The sequence below is a fragment of the Camarhynchus parvulus genome, chromosome 2 (assembly GCF_901933205.1).
Source record: "Camarhynchus parvulus chromosome 2, STF_HiC, whole genome shotgun sequence".
Taxonomy (NCBI): domain Eukaryota; kingdom Metazoa; phylum Chordata; class Aves; order Passeriformes; family Thraupidae; genus Camarhynchus; species Camarhynchus parvulus.
This window is the reverse complement of record NC_044572.1, coordinates 67,042,739-67,059,911: the sequence shown is the minus strand read 5'-3', so window position 1 is coordinate 67,059,911 and position 17,173 is coordinate 67,042,739. Positions and strand designations below refer to the sequence as shown.

At 41.9% G+C, this 17,173-nt stretch overlaps 1 protein-coding gene across 6 annotated transcripts in view; it reads left to right on the top strand.

Moving 5' to 3' along the window:
• Positions 1-8,675, top strand: part of FARS2 (phenylalanyl-tRNA synthetase 2, mitochondrial) — a 231,919-nt gene extending 223,244 nt beyond the window's left edge. For 3 of the 6 annotated variants that reach the window (XM_030943363.1, XM_030943364.1, XM_030943365.1), the window contains one exon: positions 8,244-8,669. In XM_030943363.1, the coding sequence (XP_030799223.1) occupies positions 8,244-8,382 (139 nt within the window). In that variant the 3' untranslated portion in view covers positions 8,383-8,669. Of the gene's footprint in view, positions 1-8,243 lie in introns of all 6 variants that reach the window. The other 3 variants (XM_030943366.1, XM_030943367.1, XM_030943368.1) reach the window with 2 other exon arrangements.
• The last annotated feature ends 8,498 nt before the right edge of the window (positions 8,676-17,173 follow it).

Genomic DNA, 17,173 nt, shown 5'->3' with positions numbered 1-17,173 from the left:
GTGAATGGGAAGGGTAACTAGGAAGAAGGGTAACTCAAAGGGTCTGTGCCTGCACTTGTCCAAGCCCCTTCTCTCTCATCAATTTTCTGTGGGACCTTGGAGAAGTCATTTAGGTTCTTATCTGAATCCAGAGCCCTGTCCATCTTTACCTCACAGCAAGTGTAAAAGGACCTTAAACAGCTTTCTCCAGGGCCTGGTGAGGACAAAACCACTAATCTCAGTGAAGAAATCTATACAAGAGTCTAAAACACCATTCAGGCCTTCCCTGTACTTGTCTGTCATCTAGACCCTGATTTTTGCTAGTGCTCAGTGGAGATACATCTAAATCAGCTGTCACCACCATCCATCTTCATTTCTTAGGAGAATGAATTGTTTTAAATTCTCATGTAAATTCCCTTTTTACTTGATTATGAAATATGTTTTAATTAGGCAGCAATGTTATTTTTAGTAATACTTTTTGTAGCCTTTAGTATTAACATCTAGTTGGCAGAAAAAACTGCTAAATATTTATACTTCTTGTCTTTGATCTTTCACTCAGAAGAACTGAAAAGGTATCACACTTAACATTTTTATTATAAATATTTTAGAAAGCATTTTAAAGAGTCCAAATTCACCTCTCATGTTGGATTTATTTGAAATGTTGGGATGGGTTGTCACTCTTAAGTACAGGTAGTACAATGGTTGGAAAGTTTAGAGTGATCCTGCTATGTCTAAGGGCCATAAATGGAAATGTTAACATCACGGTTTGATAGGAGGAAGAGGCCCAAAGCTTCTTGTATCCTCTTACTCCTACAGGGTGGCTCAGAGGGAGATGAATACAATGTTTTTTCACAGCAAGCACAGCTCTACAAAGTGTGTCTGCCAGAGCTGCTCTTTGCAAACAGGTTATGTCCCTCATCCTCTCCAGTACGGACAGTTGTCCTGGAAGGGTTGTCCATAATAGGGTTGTGAATGAGATACTCAAGTCACAAAGTTCTGCCAGTGCCACAGAGCCTGTTGCTGCCGGAGAGACTTTCTTCCACTGCTAAGTTACCAGGGTTTTAGGAGGTCAAGAAAAATGTGGAGAAAGCAGGAGAACCAGCAATGGCAGAAAATATATTGATTTATTTTGGGTTTACTCACTGAAAATGTGACTTTTTCTAAGAATTTCCTGGTTGGTAGCCAAAATGCTTCAGCTGCCGGCAGTACCAGGACTTCCAGGTAGTGTGTGCTTCTGTTCTCCTCAGTATGTCAATATCAGCTATGCCAGACAAGTTTCTTTTCCAGAGAGAGAGCTGATCCATCATAGGAACTTTCTGCCTTGGCCTCTCATGGGAAATGCAGTCCTGCCATGGTCTCTGAACAAAACAGGGAAGGAAAAAGTCAGGAATCTTAATGGCAATTCCCCTGAGACAGAATATCCAAATTGAGTTATTTTGTTCTTTTGTTTGCCCAGTTAGAGAGTGTTTAAGTCTCCAGTGGTCAATTTTTAAACAAATAATGAAAACTATTACTCCTTGCATTCTATTTTGGTAAGAACAAGATTAGACTTTGAAAAGACTTTGACATGAACCTTTTTCAGTCAAACCTAGGGAAAGTGAAGCAAATTTAAACCCTGTGCTGTTCACAGAACAAGTATTCCGTCCTGTCTCATGCTGAGACTGTAGTTCTTTCTCTCTTACTTTCAGCATCCAATTATTTTTCTATATTTAGTACATAAAAATAAGTCTCAAGTACTTTACCAATCAACCTTCTCTAATTTGCCACTGCAATGGGTAGATGTTATTTCACTGGATTTTTTATATATGTATCAGAAAGTTTTCTTTCTTCCATCTTTATTTCACCTGTGCAATCCTTGTATCCTGTCATGATGATAACTCTGAAGAAAAAATAGAGGTTTGTACCCTATTCTGAGTCTCACAGGTTTGCACATGTTCTGATCTTTGTGTGCATGGCTTTCTTCCATTGCTCAAAGGCTCAGCCTTGGGAAGTTGAGAGACTCCTTCCATGCATAGTGTTGGATTTATGTGGCATGGTGAGTGCTCTGTAGTTACTCTGCTCAAAGTTAAGCAAGTCTTGAAGATATTCAGCCTCTAGCCCACTCTTGAATCTTCCTGGGTTTAGAACTGAATCACTTAATGGACTGGTGAGCCCCTAAAAACAGAAGAGGCCTAGTGTGAAGTGAATGCACAAAGTTCATCTTGCAAGAGGGACAATTCTCAGTCACATCCAGCTTTAAATCCACCTTAAATTGATTGGTCAGTATTGGCATTGATCAAATATGATGGGAATTCTGTCCCCTGAGTTTGATAGATTATTTTCCCAAAGAGATGGAGGTTGGAGGACAAGCAGTCATCACTGATTCTGGAATCCATCTCCTTGAGAAATGGTTTCATATCTGCTTTACAATCATTAATCATTGCCTTCTTCAAGGAATCAATGAGTCACTGTCTTTACAATTAGAAGAAAAAACACAATCCCAAATCCCAAGGCTTTCTATGTTTTTTCTGCCCTTTGGTGGCAGCAAAAGTCTGTGTCACAGTTAGCTTATGATCCTGTGGGTACTCTAAATTTTTTTTAGTATAATGGAGAATGGTACTTTTCTTCTTCACCCTTGTGATATTTCATTGCTGCCTGCATGTAATGGATTCCATTACTTCTGATGCTGTGAGACTTAAGAGCTTTTTAATAGGAAGTGCTTGGATCTGAGATGGGTTATCTGTATCCTTGCCTGGTTACTGAGAGGATGCACAAGGGAAATACTCTCTCAATTTCTTGTATAACTCCGTCTGTTTAGAGTTCCCTCTGCTTGGGAGCTGGCAGAAGAGAGCCCTGCACTGCTTAGGATAGTTCTTTTGTTGGCCTCTGTCAACAAACCAGGGGGTTTTTTGAAATAAGAAAAGGTCTTTATGGGCCAAAGTGCTCAGCCAAAGCACAACTAATTGCTTCAATTGTTCCATTAAACATTTAGTGAGTACCTTAACAGCCAGGAAACTTTCAAGTGGAGCCTGTGAAAGATTTTTTGTCAGTATTTATCTATTTGTATCTGTTCCTGCATGCAAGAAATTAGTTGATAGATTTAGGCAGAAAAGGAAATAATCATCAAAGCTTTTGAATTAATCCAACATTTTTGAATACTGGACAATGACTTAGATTGTACTTGTGGCTATCTAACAGTGTCCAGTGACTGAGAAGCGGAAAGTCCTTTCATTTTTCATCCAGTTTTCACTGTCTAAACTAGAAGGTGTTATTTATGTCTTTTGCCATTGTATCCCATACTGTGCTCTTTATCTCTCAATAATCTGGCTATTAACAGAATTTTAACTTTTTTTCTCTACATGAAGAGAGAAGCTTAAATTGGAATTAATACTAAAGAAAGAATGAAAAGGTCAAGCAGGTTTCAGGTTTGGTATTCAGGTACAGATTTCACCAAGTCCAATTAGAAAAGAGCAAAAAGTCCATTACTGTCTCAGTTTTGTGAAATAGAAGAACAATATTTCAGTCCAATCATCAGTCAGTGAACATGCATCTCTTTTGAAGCAACCACCAAAAGAATCCAATAAAGTTGACATTCTAACATGCATTTATTGGCTTGAACTTTTTTTGAAGCTGAATCGCCCTTCTGCCAGATGTCAGCTGGAGAAGGTATGCAAGAGAAATGACCATTTCCTGCTTTCTGTGGGTTTAAAACAATTCTTTCATCTAGAGGTGATCTAATGCCTTTCACTGGCATCAAAATCACCTTAAACAAAAACATGCCCCCTTTTTTTAAGAATATGCTGTGTGTACAATGTGCTCTTCCAGAGAGATGAAGTATTAGCATTTGAAAGGATGGATGAGAATGCGTATTTTGGAAAGACCTTTGTTCAGAGAATTACCTCTATATTCTATGTGCGTATCACCATGGTAATTGAAATATTTGCCACTGATGAGAAGGTATACAGCACAAGCCTTTTGCCATTTTCCATGATGTGGTTTCTAGCTAAGAGTGCTATTTGTCAGTTTAAAATTTATGGTAGGATATTTAGCAGTTGTGCCTACTGTTGTAGAGATGGATGTGGTTTGAAAGCATGAAACAAAAAGAAACAGGTAATGACATCTTCTTCTTGCAGTTTAATATTCTTCCCCATTTCCACTTAAAATGTGAACCATTCTGGAACTGCTGGAGCCACAAAGCAAAACCAAAGCTGTGCTCTCTGCATGGCTTTGTCAATTAGGAGCTGGTAACATGAAACAGTTGATTCCTTTCTTCCCATCATCACTGCTTTCAGAACATTGTTGCAACAAAATAAGCCTTTCTCTTCCCTGAGGTCATTCCATGCATGTGATCTCTGTGAAGGGTGTAGCAGCCACTAAGGACTGTGTGAAGGTTTATGTAAGGGGATTGCATGATGAATCTTATGAAGGCATAGAGGATACACATTTCCACGGCAGGGATATCCTTGAGGAACATCATTAACATGACTCACTTAACAGAGAGAAAAAAATCTCAAATGCTTGCACTACCATGTGTGTAGATCTTTCATTTTAAATAGTATTCTGTAGGAAAAGGTGCAGTATAGGTATCATAGTGAGTAGTACTGCTTAGTGAACTGCTCAGGATACAAAAGGGATGGTATTCTTTTTTGCTCTTTCATGCTGTGGGCAATTGTCACTCTAGTTTTCTGTTCCTCAAAGTAAATCCAGCTCTCTAGAAAAATGTCTGGTTTTGTGTTGTCCTTGCCACTTAAGAACAGGGGTCACCTCCATACAGAACTCTCCGTGCTTCAGTGCTTTATTTAAGGCACAGATGGAAAGTAGAACACAGTTAAAAGGTAATGGGGTTTCCTACTCAGTGTTGCCCCTTTTATCTCCCTCTTCCAGTACAGGATGGAGAAATTTTTGTTCTTGTTATGGTATTGCATGTGGAAGAGATAAGTGCCAATGCCAGGCATTATTCTTTATGCAACATTTTGGTTACCAAATGACCCTGTGGTCAGTCTTATGTAATGCCTGAGACAGGTTCCCTAGAACACTGAAGTGTTTTGCTGTTGGTAGCTTCTGGGATCAGCTTTCCAGACAAGTTGCATTTAAAGCATCCTTCAGTGATCTTCCATGCAGGGAAAGCTAAGACACATGTATTAATTTTTGTTGCCTACCACACCCTTTCATTCTAGCCTAGGTGCCAGGGTGAGGTTGCTTTCATATTGATTTTATTAGACTAGTGGCAGACCAAGACCCCTTCATTTCTCATTCTGCTTACATATCAGGCTGAAATACCCAAACATATACACTGACCTTCAGATGGACCCCACACAGTGACTCTGACCTGGCAGGGACCAGCTCCCTAGCACATCAAGGCAGCTGAGAGCTGATTCCTGAAAATTATGAGGCAAAGCTCTTTCCTCCAAAACTCATATGAAAGAGCATTAGGCATTATTTCGCTCCAGTGTTTGCTCACAGTCTGTATCCTGTTTCCTCCTGTGGCATCAGAATAAACCCCTGTCTTCCTTCTCCCTTGGAGCAGTGCTCCACTGTGCTCACTGCGCTTCATTACCTGCAAGCCGCAGGCTGGTGCAGAGGAGACTTGTGACACTGAGATCAGCTGAAGCCTAATGGGAGCGGAGTCCGCGTGACTGCAGCCGCACGGACTGGTCTGCCGCTGCACTCTAGGTAAATAAAGCCCATAAAGCCCACTGTGCTCACTGTTCAGCTGCTAATTTTTTTCCTCTTTTTTTTCCTTCTTCTTTTTTTTTTTTTTTTTTTTTAATCCCATGAAGCTGCTGCTGCAGGTTCTGGCCTCAAAATTTTGTTTCTCAGGGTAGAGAGCCACTGCTTCTGTATCGTCAGGCTGCAGCATGACATGCAGCAGAGACTTCATTATGCATAAGCAGAGGCATCGCTACGGTAGGGAAACACTCTGTGGCTCTGCAGAACAAAAGGGAAGTGAGAAATGGAATGAGCAAAGGTATTATTTGCTGACAAGAATTGTTTCCAGTTGCAGCTTGATGGCAGGGATTAATCACAGTGTCTTAATACTTTATTTGGGAGCAGGGGAAATATTAAGGGAGGGAAGAGCTGAGAAGTGCTTTTCCAAATCTCCCTTGAAAAGTTAGTAAATAGTACTCTGGAAACAATGCTTAAGGTTTTGAAACTTGCAGTGTGTCTTTTATTGAAATGGCTTTGAACCCTTACACTCCTTCTTTCTAATTAGCAACTGAGATGCAAATAAACCTAGCTAAAAGGTGGGAGAAAAACATAGCAAACAATTTAGCATCCATGTTATGTGGAGTTATGTATATTAGTAGTTACAGCTTCATTTTTTGCCTATAATTAAATCTAGATTAATTCTGTTTAATGCAATCCCCATTTTAGCTCTCTCACACCAATGCTTAACTTCAGCTGCAGCTAACAGAACTCTAGTCCAGTGCTGTTCTCTACAACCTCTACCCTTTCCTGATTTAAATACATCCTAAAGCTATTGTTTTTCCATAACAATAATGGAATTAATTAATAACAATAATAATAGTTTCCTTAAGAAACTATTGTGTCCTAGTCTGCCATATATAATTTGTTATGGAATGAACCACTCTCTGGCATGGAGGGAGGGGGGCACAGAAACACCTGAGTCAGGAGTAATTGTCACTTTCATTTAACGAAGGCCAGTGCTGTAGCTACGCTTACCACAGCTTACACCTACATTAAAGCAAACTTGTGTTTACATCACATTAAATAACGATAATGAATTTTCAGTCATGGGATATATTCCCAATATTTGCAAAACTTCAGGACTGTGCCTGTGACTGTACACCTTGTAAATAGATTTTCAGCCAAAGCAATTTGCAAATGGTTTTGATCAGGTGTATTCCTGTAGCACCTTTAAAGATTGAAATACTACCAGCTCTAAGGATATGTGCTAGCCTGGTTTTGAAAATAATTTCTGTTGCACTCCAATGCATTATCTCTCTCTCTTACTCAAGTTTTTCACTGGCAATGTAGCATCTGACCACATTCTTGTTATTCCATTTACTTGCTTCCCTGAGGTTTGTCCTCTTGGCTGCTTTGAAGAGGTGGAGCAGAGCAGAGCAACACCTTCCCCCCACTTACAACTCCCCCTCTTTTCTCAAAGATTACTTTTCTGCAGCATTTAACCTGCACACAGGGAAAGCTCTTGGCTTTTAGCAGTTAACTGCAGTCAGCTTAACACTTTATGAAATGCAGTTTGCCCTTTCAGGTGCTAGCCAGATTTAACTTGCTTTATCTTCAGAGCACACAAAAAAATGAGAAATGCTTTAATTAGAAGTAGCTTTTTTGTTGTAAACTGCCAGTGGGAGCAGGGCAAAATTCCCACCCTTGCTGGGTGGGACAAAATTGGTATCAAATAACAATTCTGAGGTAAAAATTACCTGTGCCTGTTCCTAGTAGGATTTGAGGTTGAAATGAGTATCTTGAGAGTTGTCTTTGTGGATGAACACATCTAACCTTAGATTTAATTAAATAATCATAGGCATAAATGTGGTTCTAACGTGAAGCAATTTTCAGGAGAAAGATGACCCAAAGCTTGCTGGCTGCCTTTGTGTGCCATTAAATGCAGAGTTGTGCCAGTCTGGAAGCTTCTTCTGCCTGGTACTGTCTGGTTTCCCATTATTTTTCCCCTCAGATTTTCTCTCTTTCATTGAAGTGAGTGTTCACCTTTGAAATAAGAAGCTGTGTGGGCTCCATTTGAGACTAAAAAGGATACCAAAACTGCCATTTAAATTCAGTAACACAGGCACTGCAATTACAGAGATGCCCTTGCAAAACTAGGTGCTCCTGCCTGCTTTTGATGGAGAGCAAGGAGATTTTTTTCACTCTTACTCAACCTAATTGTTTGTCCTGATTTTTCATTAACTTGTCTTTGCCTAGCCAGCAACTCTTAAATACTTTTCTTTCCCCCATCATTCCCTTTTCTCTATTCCTGTTCCCTGTTCTCCTTTGTCTCTTACTTTCCATGGCACAGGGTAAGAATCTGTCCCCTGGAGGCTGTTTGCCCTGGTAAGAAGCTACCACACCACAATACAAGTTGAGGTATGAGGTGGACTTCAGCAAAGTCCTCTGCCAAAATTAAAATTCAGCTCAGTCTCGCCTCTCTGAACTCTGTATCTTAGCATTAAGGTGATTTTCAAGCAACAAGGGCAAAATTAGACCACAAATAAAAATGATCCAGAGGGTAAGTGTTTGTCCTCATGTATTTGCATTTGCAGGCAGATGTATTTATGAGTCCTCTTTTGGTTTGTGTTTTGTAGGACGAAGAAGGTCAGCCACTGCTACCGTATCATTTACCGGCACCCGGAGAGGACGCTAACGCAGGACGAGGTGCATCGCATCCATCAGGCTATTGAGGAGTCAGCAGTCCGGGAGCTTGGGGTGGAGGGCAGGTTCTAGCAGTGCTGCTCTGGAGCCACGAGGAGAGCTGCTTTTTTCTTTCTTTTTTTTTTCCTTTTTTTTCCTGTCTTTTTTTTTTTTTTTTGGGGAGCAGGTGGTTTTAGGTCACAAGTAGAGAGGTGGGTTTTGTGACTGAGCACAGAAAGCGTTTGATGAATGGGCAGTGGTAAAACTGGCAGGTAATAAACATTACTACTGACAAATCATTGATGAAATGCTGGTGCTTTATTTTAAGAAATGGGGGAACAGCAGTAATGCAAGATTTCCCTCCTGTTACGATAAGAAATACACTGCCTGGTGGTTTTCTGTGTTGTTAATTGGTCCCTGGGTTCCATTAAACTGTAAATACTTGGCATTATTTCTTTGTTGACAGGATCTTCTGTCCATGTAACAAGTGAAGCAAATCAGAGACACAGATTAGTTCAGGGAAGAAAAGCCTATCCTGCCCCACCCCACCCCATCCCCAATCCCTGGTTTGTTTGTGTTTTTTTAGTAAGAGATGTCAGATTTTGCTTCAAGAAACCTTCCAAGTACTTCTTGTGAAGTTTGACTCTCTTACTTTCAGAGCCCATGGGTGTTGCTCAGCTACAGAGAAGGAGCCACTGTGGCTTGGGCCAGGCTTGGCTGTCTACAAATCCTGGGTCATTGGCAAGTTTTTCCTGTTAGATCCTCTTGCTCCCACAAAACTGAGCAGAGCTTAGTGAGTTGCTCCAAGCTGTGCTGCCTTCACCATGGGAGGAGCTCCCTTGTCTCACTTCTCTTTGCATAGACACCAGTGCAAGATAAGTCTCCTCCCCTGTCCCCATCAAAGTGTTGATATCACCTAGGGCAGGATGACAGTAAATAGAAACTCTTCCCTACAATGCCCTGAAAAGCAGCTGCCTTGATCTCTCACAGTATCTTGCTATCTAGCTGCAGTGTCTGCTCAGAAATTTGACCTTTAAGGCAGGAAACCAAACTAAAATGGGATCTTCTGCTGTTTGAAGCTCCAATTGCTTTACAGGATGCTTGCCTTTTTCATTGCAGGTTATAATAAGTAAATTCTGGTGGTGGTATGGTGCTAGGGCCTGTAGAAATGTTCAAATGATCTGATAAATAGTTGATGAACCATTGCAGATGCTGATATGGAATATGGGACCTATTTTGGCTTGTGATAGCATTTCATGGTGTCTTGCAGGTCACATCTGGTTGCTGTGCAGACAACATTCCCTCCTTCAGAGAAGAAGGTGGTAAAAATGCTGCAATAAACAGCATCTAACACTGATTTATACCTTATCAAGAAACATCTGTGCAGCAGGCTTGTACTCAACCATATGAAGCCAGTTACTATTGCAGATGTGACAGAAGCAGAGAGCTCATTTTAATTTCATTACTCGACATATTTAGCTGTGTAAACAAATCCTAATCTAAATCACTGTTGTGTTATCCAAATAACTTGATTATGAAAACAGTATGCTAGACTTTCTACAAGGCAAAAAGAATGGGTGCCATTTAGGCGTCAGAAAAACCTACATGGTTATTTTTAAACCATCATCTACTAAGATCCATAAATACAGCCTAGCCCATTTGATGTTTCTCAGTCTCCTTAATCTTTCACCTTTTCAGAATTCTCAGTGATGACATAAGGAGGAGGAGGAGAAGGAGGACTTCCCTGAACTGCACTGAGCAGTACTTGTTCCAAGACAGGGCATGATTGATGCTGTCATACAGGGCAGCAGATAATGTGGATCTTAATTGATTAAATTGTCTTTGGAGAGAGTACCATAACCTGTGTGCTGTATGAAAGAACTAAGTCTCTTGGGAAAACAGGAGAACATCTATGGTGAAGTAGGTCACAAGATTTCCCTTTTAATTTATTGATTCGTGAGGTTTCCCTTTTCTACTTCCCAAATCTTTCAGTTCTTCTTTGCTTCTGATCAGCCAGTTCTGAGGGCATAGAAATCTGGGAAAAACAAGGAGGAGAAAATTGGACATTTAGCCTTTTCCACTGCAGCCACAGGACATCATGTCTGGCTTTGCAAGGCAGTTTGGGTGTTCTAGGATCAGCCCATATCCAGTCACAAACATTAGCTGTGTTTGGCTCAATGATTTAGAGCTCTTTTCCAAGCTGAACAATTCTGTGATTCTCTGTGTCTGAATTGCACTCCAGTGAGCACAGGCTTCCTGCAACAGCCAGGTCTTGGTGGAGTAGTGTTATCCTTTGAAAACTGAGAAGTTAATCTCACAAGCTAATAGGATAAGGGGGAAATGGAAAGCTTTCCCTGAAGGTGGCCTGACACCATGGGATCATCTTCTGGAGTACATGTTTTCATAGGAGCAATAACGTGAGCCATTAAGATTAAAACCCAAACAGCCTCTTCAGGAGCAAGCACGATTCAGTCATATGAAGGCCTGTAAAATCATATGGGCTGGCTGTGAGCATCATATAAATACTTGGCTATGTTTAGCTTAGGTAAGCCTTTGTCATATATGTTCTAGGATTAACCTACTCTGAAGACCCATTGTTCTGGCAGGGATTCACCACAAGCAGCAAAGCAGACCTCAGATCAAAAGGCATCAGTGTTGTACTTTTATGCTCCTGTCCTCTGGAAAATATGATCTTCCCTTCAAAGCTTGACCTTAATTTTACTGGGAAATTTGCTATGGATAGTAGTAAACTCTCAAACCATGTGATCCCTTGTGGGTGCTAACAGAGACCCCATTAGAGCCCCAAGGTTGTAAAAACCATGATTTATTTTACTGCTGGTCAGAGACACAGGATGCCAACAGGACCTCAGAGACTGGACTGATCCTGGTGGGAGTATGACTGAGGAAGGTTCTTGGGACAGTCAGTGACCAGCTCTGACACAGAAAGGGCTGTCCTCTGTTGTCACTTGGCTTTTCTCAAGACATATTGAGCACAAAGGTGGGTGAACTGGCTTGAAGACCAAGAGCAATGTTGCTGCCAAGGTAAGATCCCTTGCTGGTCTCTGCTACCCTATAATCTGTCTCATGAATATCCCCCAGCCTTGGATGAGCTCCAAGTCTAGTGAGGGGGGATGAGTTCCCAAATACAAAAGTGATACCATGCCATATGGAAATATTAAGGGGAGCAGCATTTAAGTAATTAATGGGCATGCTGACTGGCTAGTGACAGGCACAATACACTGCTTCTTGTTTTTATCAGCTCATTCTTTATGTTTTTGTGTGCCTCTGGGTTTTATATCAGCCCCCTTTAATAAAAGAGGCAAAAGTCAATTGTAGCAAAAGAAGCTACAGGAGTACTGGCTGGGCATCTGTGTGACTGAACAGTATGTACTGTTTGAATGTTGTGGATGCTGGTTTTCTTCTTAGTTGCCATTGGTTTTCAAGCTGTGATTCCTGAAAGACCAGAGATTTAGTTTTAGTGCCCATTTTGGGATCTTCCCAGTAAAAGGCAGCAGATTTATGATGCACTAAGTCTTACCTGGCTCTGATGTTCTTTTTAAAGGTGTTGCAGTGGAAAGGTGATGTGATCTAGATAGGCAGGAAATGTCTCTGTGTTTTTAGCCTTGAGACTGCAGTCACCTCTGCCATGGCATTGCCAGGTGTGATCAAACAGTCACAGAAATCTGAAATCAGTTTTCTACTGGGAATTCCAGCTATATTAGTAAACCACTGGTGGTCATTATGGCCCTTCCACTGAGAGTGTCACTGCTGTCCCTTCTGCAGCTGGTGGCTGTGCTGCAGCACTGAATTTACTGACTTCTTACTCTGCACCTGTATTGAGTTTCTTAACTACTGACATATTGGTCTCAGCCCTTGAATAATTTTGTGTAGGGATTAACGTTTTGTAAAAAAAAAAGGAAAAAAAAAAGTTGTGGGCTTTTCGTGTGTTTGGTAGTTTTTATCTGTAGTGATTGGTGCATTTCACCTGTCCCAGAAAAACTCACAGTCAAGATAGGACTCTTTGGTGGTTCATTGAAGTAAACACAGGGAGTCTTGCCCTGAAAAACAGAATTATGTCCATCTCATTGAGTTCATATTTGGGCAAAACTAAAGAACCTTGTCTTCATTGTGGGTTGACTGAAGGTTGACTGGTGCTTGTTAGTTAAGCCAGGATCAGAAAGCACTCTGTGTTGCCACCTCTACCCCAAACACAGGCAGAAGCAGTTTTATGCACAAGGACATTCTGTCAGATTCAGTGTGAGCCTATAAAATGACTGTGCTGGGTATTTCAGGCTTGCTAGTTGGTGAACTATCTCCATCTGAATTGTTATCATCTGGGAGAGAAAATGGCTTTGTATTTCAGCTCTGAAAAAAGTAGCCATATTTTTTAAGCTCAGAGCTCTCTTCAGCTACTGTCTGCTGTGTATCTTTGCTCAGAGATGACTGTTTCTGTAAAACAGATTTGCTTTCTGTGTAGAACAGGCCATATTGACTAATTACACACATCCTGATCAAATTTTAAGATATGTGAGCATTGTCTCTGAAGGGCCACTAAAACTGAAGCAGTCTTGTGATGACCTTGAACAAATTTGTAGGGGACACAAGAAACCAGCCATTGGTACTTGCTACCTGCTTTTTAAATGTTGGTACAACCACATCAGAATTTTAAGCTGAGCTATCTCAGAGGAGACAACTGCAGTTCAACACAGAGCATTGACATATGCTGGGTGAAGGCACTGACTTCTCCAGACTGTGTTGTATAAGGTTTGATCATCATTAACATCTGATGCATGCAAATGTTTGGCAGGTTTCGTGCTTTTGTGCTTTTGTCAGATGGCCTCTGTTATTCTATCTATGCCCACTGTTAACTAAGTAGAGTCTGGTTTAGTCTGCCTTTTTTACTTGGACTTCTGACACAACCTTGCTTTCTCATTTCAGTTTTGCTTACTTTCTCATACAGTTCTTGCTGTTGAAATTTGGTATAACTTTGGTGAAGACACAGTGCCAGGCTGCAGGCAGGGAGATTTATTGTGCCAGAGCCAAAAGCCTGTGCTCCTGCACCACATTACTGCAGGGTCTCTCTGTTCTCACCCTCTGGATGCAAGTGATTAACGCGTGGTCCAGGGAATTGCCCCTCTGCCTGCTCAGTAATTTGCTGGGCAGCACTGCAGTCATCTGGAGCAGCTGCCACTTAAATGGGCAGTAGATTGTTCTCTTTTTATTTTAGTGCCTGCAGCTTCACCGTGTGCCACAGCCAGACGTGCTGTGTTGGTGTTTGCTGCAGCAAAGCATCAATTAGCTGCATCTCACAATGTGCTGCCTGTGCAGCCAACTTTCAGCAGAAACTCTGTGTGCATGTGAATGGTTGTTCCCATCCCAATCCACAGGTGGGAGGCACATCAAGGCCAGGGGTCAGGACTAAAAACTTACTAGACTCCCAACAGGTATGATTAGCTGCTTGTGGGATTTCAGCAATGTCTGTACAGGATGGAAAGTCCAAACTTGAGGTATCTGTCCAAAAGTCACTTGAAAGATTTTGTAACCCAGCACTCAGTGGCTGTGGTGACACCGGTGTCATTCTGGGAGAGGGGAACAGGTTTCGGGAGTGATCACAGGGTAGCTGAGAAGCAAGGCCCTCATGTGCTGGGCTCAAGGTGCTGAACTATCCTCCCTACCACCATGCTCCAGGGAGGCACGGATGTGATTTTGGCTGCCTGCCTTTGCATAGGCACATAGTAAAGAATCAACATGCACAGCCAGGCTTTTTGGTCATCAGTTATTGCTGTAACTGATGATTAATTCAAGGAATTATTGATTGTCATGCCAAATCTTTACTCACCAGTGGTAGAGAAACTAATAATCATTCACAGGGTCATTATTGATAGATCTCAGTACAAGATAAGTTTTCTCAGTATAGGAAGTGGATAAAATGTGTAGGAATGGAAGTGTAGGTCTGTAGTTTTGTTTGTTCTTCCAGTTTGTGAGGGGAGTGATTGACAAACTCAAGTCAAAAGTCTGACTTGTACCCACACCATTGCCCCTCTTGTTGGGTGTTCACATACTTGGTGGTGCTTTCAGGAGGAACAGGACCATCTGGGATCACCAAACAGCTCTCCAGAGCTGTCTGATCACTGTCCACAGGAAGCTCTTGACTGGACATTGGAGACTCCCTGGGCCCTGCCCTGAGGCACTTCCTTTCTTTGGCAACCTACTAAATTCTAGTTAATCTCCTTCCCATGACTCCAGACCTCAGCTCTTCTCCCCTTTCTACCAGAACGCCCCAGTCAGTGCCTGCTGCCTTGCCAGAAGTTTGCTCAGAAGGTTTTCACACTGGGGCCAAGAAAAACAGATCGATGCTCCCCGAGTGTGTGTGTTAATGCTTGGGTGTCTCCTCTCAGCTGCTGTTTTTCCCAAAGTTTGCCAGAACATCATGTCTCAGAGACCCTCGCTTGAAGTCCAGCATGGATGTATTTGGATCCAACAGTCAGTGAAGGTCACTGGCAGTGGAAGCCCAAACACCCCTCTCCATTGCACACAGCATTCCTTCCTTAAGCAAGGAGACAGAGAAATAGCAGGCCTGCAAGGAAGGAATAATTAACAGTATCCTGACTGAAAGTTCAGGTGCATTAGTGAGAACATGATGCCCAGCATGGTCCCTTGCATATACTTCCAGAAAATGATTACAATTATATTTTGATAAATAGTAACAGCAGCCTGCTTTGTGTTTACAAGCTGCTGTTATTGTACTCTATATCCTGCGTCATTTTCCTTTCCACTTGTTAGAAACACAAAAATTTTAATTTGGTTAAGATTTAAATTATTTCCTGATGTTCCTGGTCTTGCAGCATTACTTCTTATGTTTGAATAAGGAGGTCAGCCCAGATTTGCTTAGAACATTTTCAATACCTTACCATATTATGCTATTTGTATGTCACACACATATGAAATCAGGGTGGGTTATGTGAGTCTCATTTTTGTGCTGTGGACACACAAGCTGGGTTGTTGTTCCCTATATTCTGTCTGATTAGAGATTTTTCTCTGCTGCTGCTTTGCCCCAATACGCAGAAATCACCTTTTTCCTAGAAAAATTCAATACTTTCTGGTGCCTCATGCTGTCAGAGAGCCAACACTTTTCTAAGCACTCTCCTTTCAAAGATCAATCAAATTTTGGGCAGAGAACTCCCTTTCCCACTTGAGACTTTTTTTTCCAGCCTGAAAGACTTTCTGGCATCTGTTTTAGGCTCCTGTGAAACACCTGCTGCTGGTGACAATGCAGGTCTTTTTCTGCCTCCAGGGAAGAAAGGTGACTTAATAGAAAGGCCAACTTTATAAAAGACATTTGAATTACTTAAATGTCTTGCCATAATGACAAAGAAATTTTTAGCCTTTTAAAATTTATGCACAGAAGTCAGTTTTGGTCTTTACTAGAGGGCAGGTTTGTGCAGTGGTAGCATTTCCACATCAGTGCAGCTTGTGAGGCTCCAACAGAGGACAGCTTTTCCACGGAAGGCTCTTTCATTCATGTTTGGAAAATTGCTTGGTAGTTTTATGGCTTCCCTTCTGTTTGGACACACATCTGGGCTGTGCCTTCTCTGCTTGTTCCCTAATACCTTCTGTGCCTGGTGCTCTGGCTCTGCCTAGGATAGGGCAAAGAGGGGAAAGTGGTTCTTAATTTACAGGATCTCTTGGTTGCTTTCAGTTTCTCTGGGCTTTGAGGGAAATCAGCTGGAAGAATGCTTCTCCTAGCGCTGATGGTCCAGTGGAGACATGGTTAAAAGGAAGAAAAGTAGTGACATTTTCCAGAGGGAAGTAGATGTGAGATGGGCCATGTGGGACAGTTGGCCTTGCATTCAGACAGCAACTGTTCCATGCTGCCAGGGAAAAGGTCATTTTTCAGTGTAGATGCAGGTGGCATCATACATGGCCATCTCCACCTGGAAACCACCTGTACAGTCCATATGTTGAGCTAAACACTGGGCTTTCCTATGTGGCCATTGAGTTATTTTGTACATAAAACCAGAGTTTCATGTGTGGGACTCTGTCCAGGAAACTCTCTGGAAAAGCACACCCTGTAAAGGGGGTAGGGTAGGCTTGTTATTAAACCCTCCCAATCAGTGCCTACCTAAAAAGGAAGGACAAATCTCTCCATAAATGGGGGACTTTTCCTTAGTAGGGGCTGTAACCCTGACCTTTCCTACAAGATCTTAGGGATCTTGAGACATTTTTCCAAAGAAGATCAAACAATATGCCTTTATCAGACACATGAACTGGAGGCTGGGGAGACTGAGGGGTTTGTCCTTTCTCACAGATTTCTGATGCAGTACCTGAGTCCCATTCTGTAGGTGGCATATGCCCTCAGGAATGAGGGAAGGGAGGAGGGCCTTGTTGCTTTACCTGATCCTTACAGCACTGGATTCGGATCAGGCCCCACTTCTCTGCTTCTCTGCATTGCAATGCCATTTAATGCTTCACACTGGAAGCTTTGTCCACCAAAATCCAACCAGAAGTGTTACAGTGACTGAGAGACAAAAGATGAAAGAAGGAATCTGTGAGGCAACAAGGGTCACCAGGCATCTCATTTTCCCAATACTTCCACTCTTTTCTTTTCAAAGCACATGTTGAGTGAGGCTGAGGAAGCAATTGGCAGCACATTCACAGCATCGTGGTCCTCTGTGTATGCGTCTCCTGCAAGGATCTCAGTCTGGTGTGTGTACTGAAATTGTGTCAGGAGCTACACAGTTTCTGCCTGGGGATTTAGCATGCCTAGTCTGCCAGAAGATTTAATTTCAAGAACTCTTGGGCACCTTGGATCTGCTGTAAGGAAGGGGATGAAATGCTTAGTGGTAAGGCTTAGCCCTGCAGGGCATCTCTCTGGACATGAGAG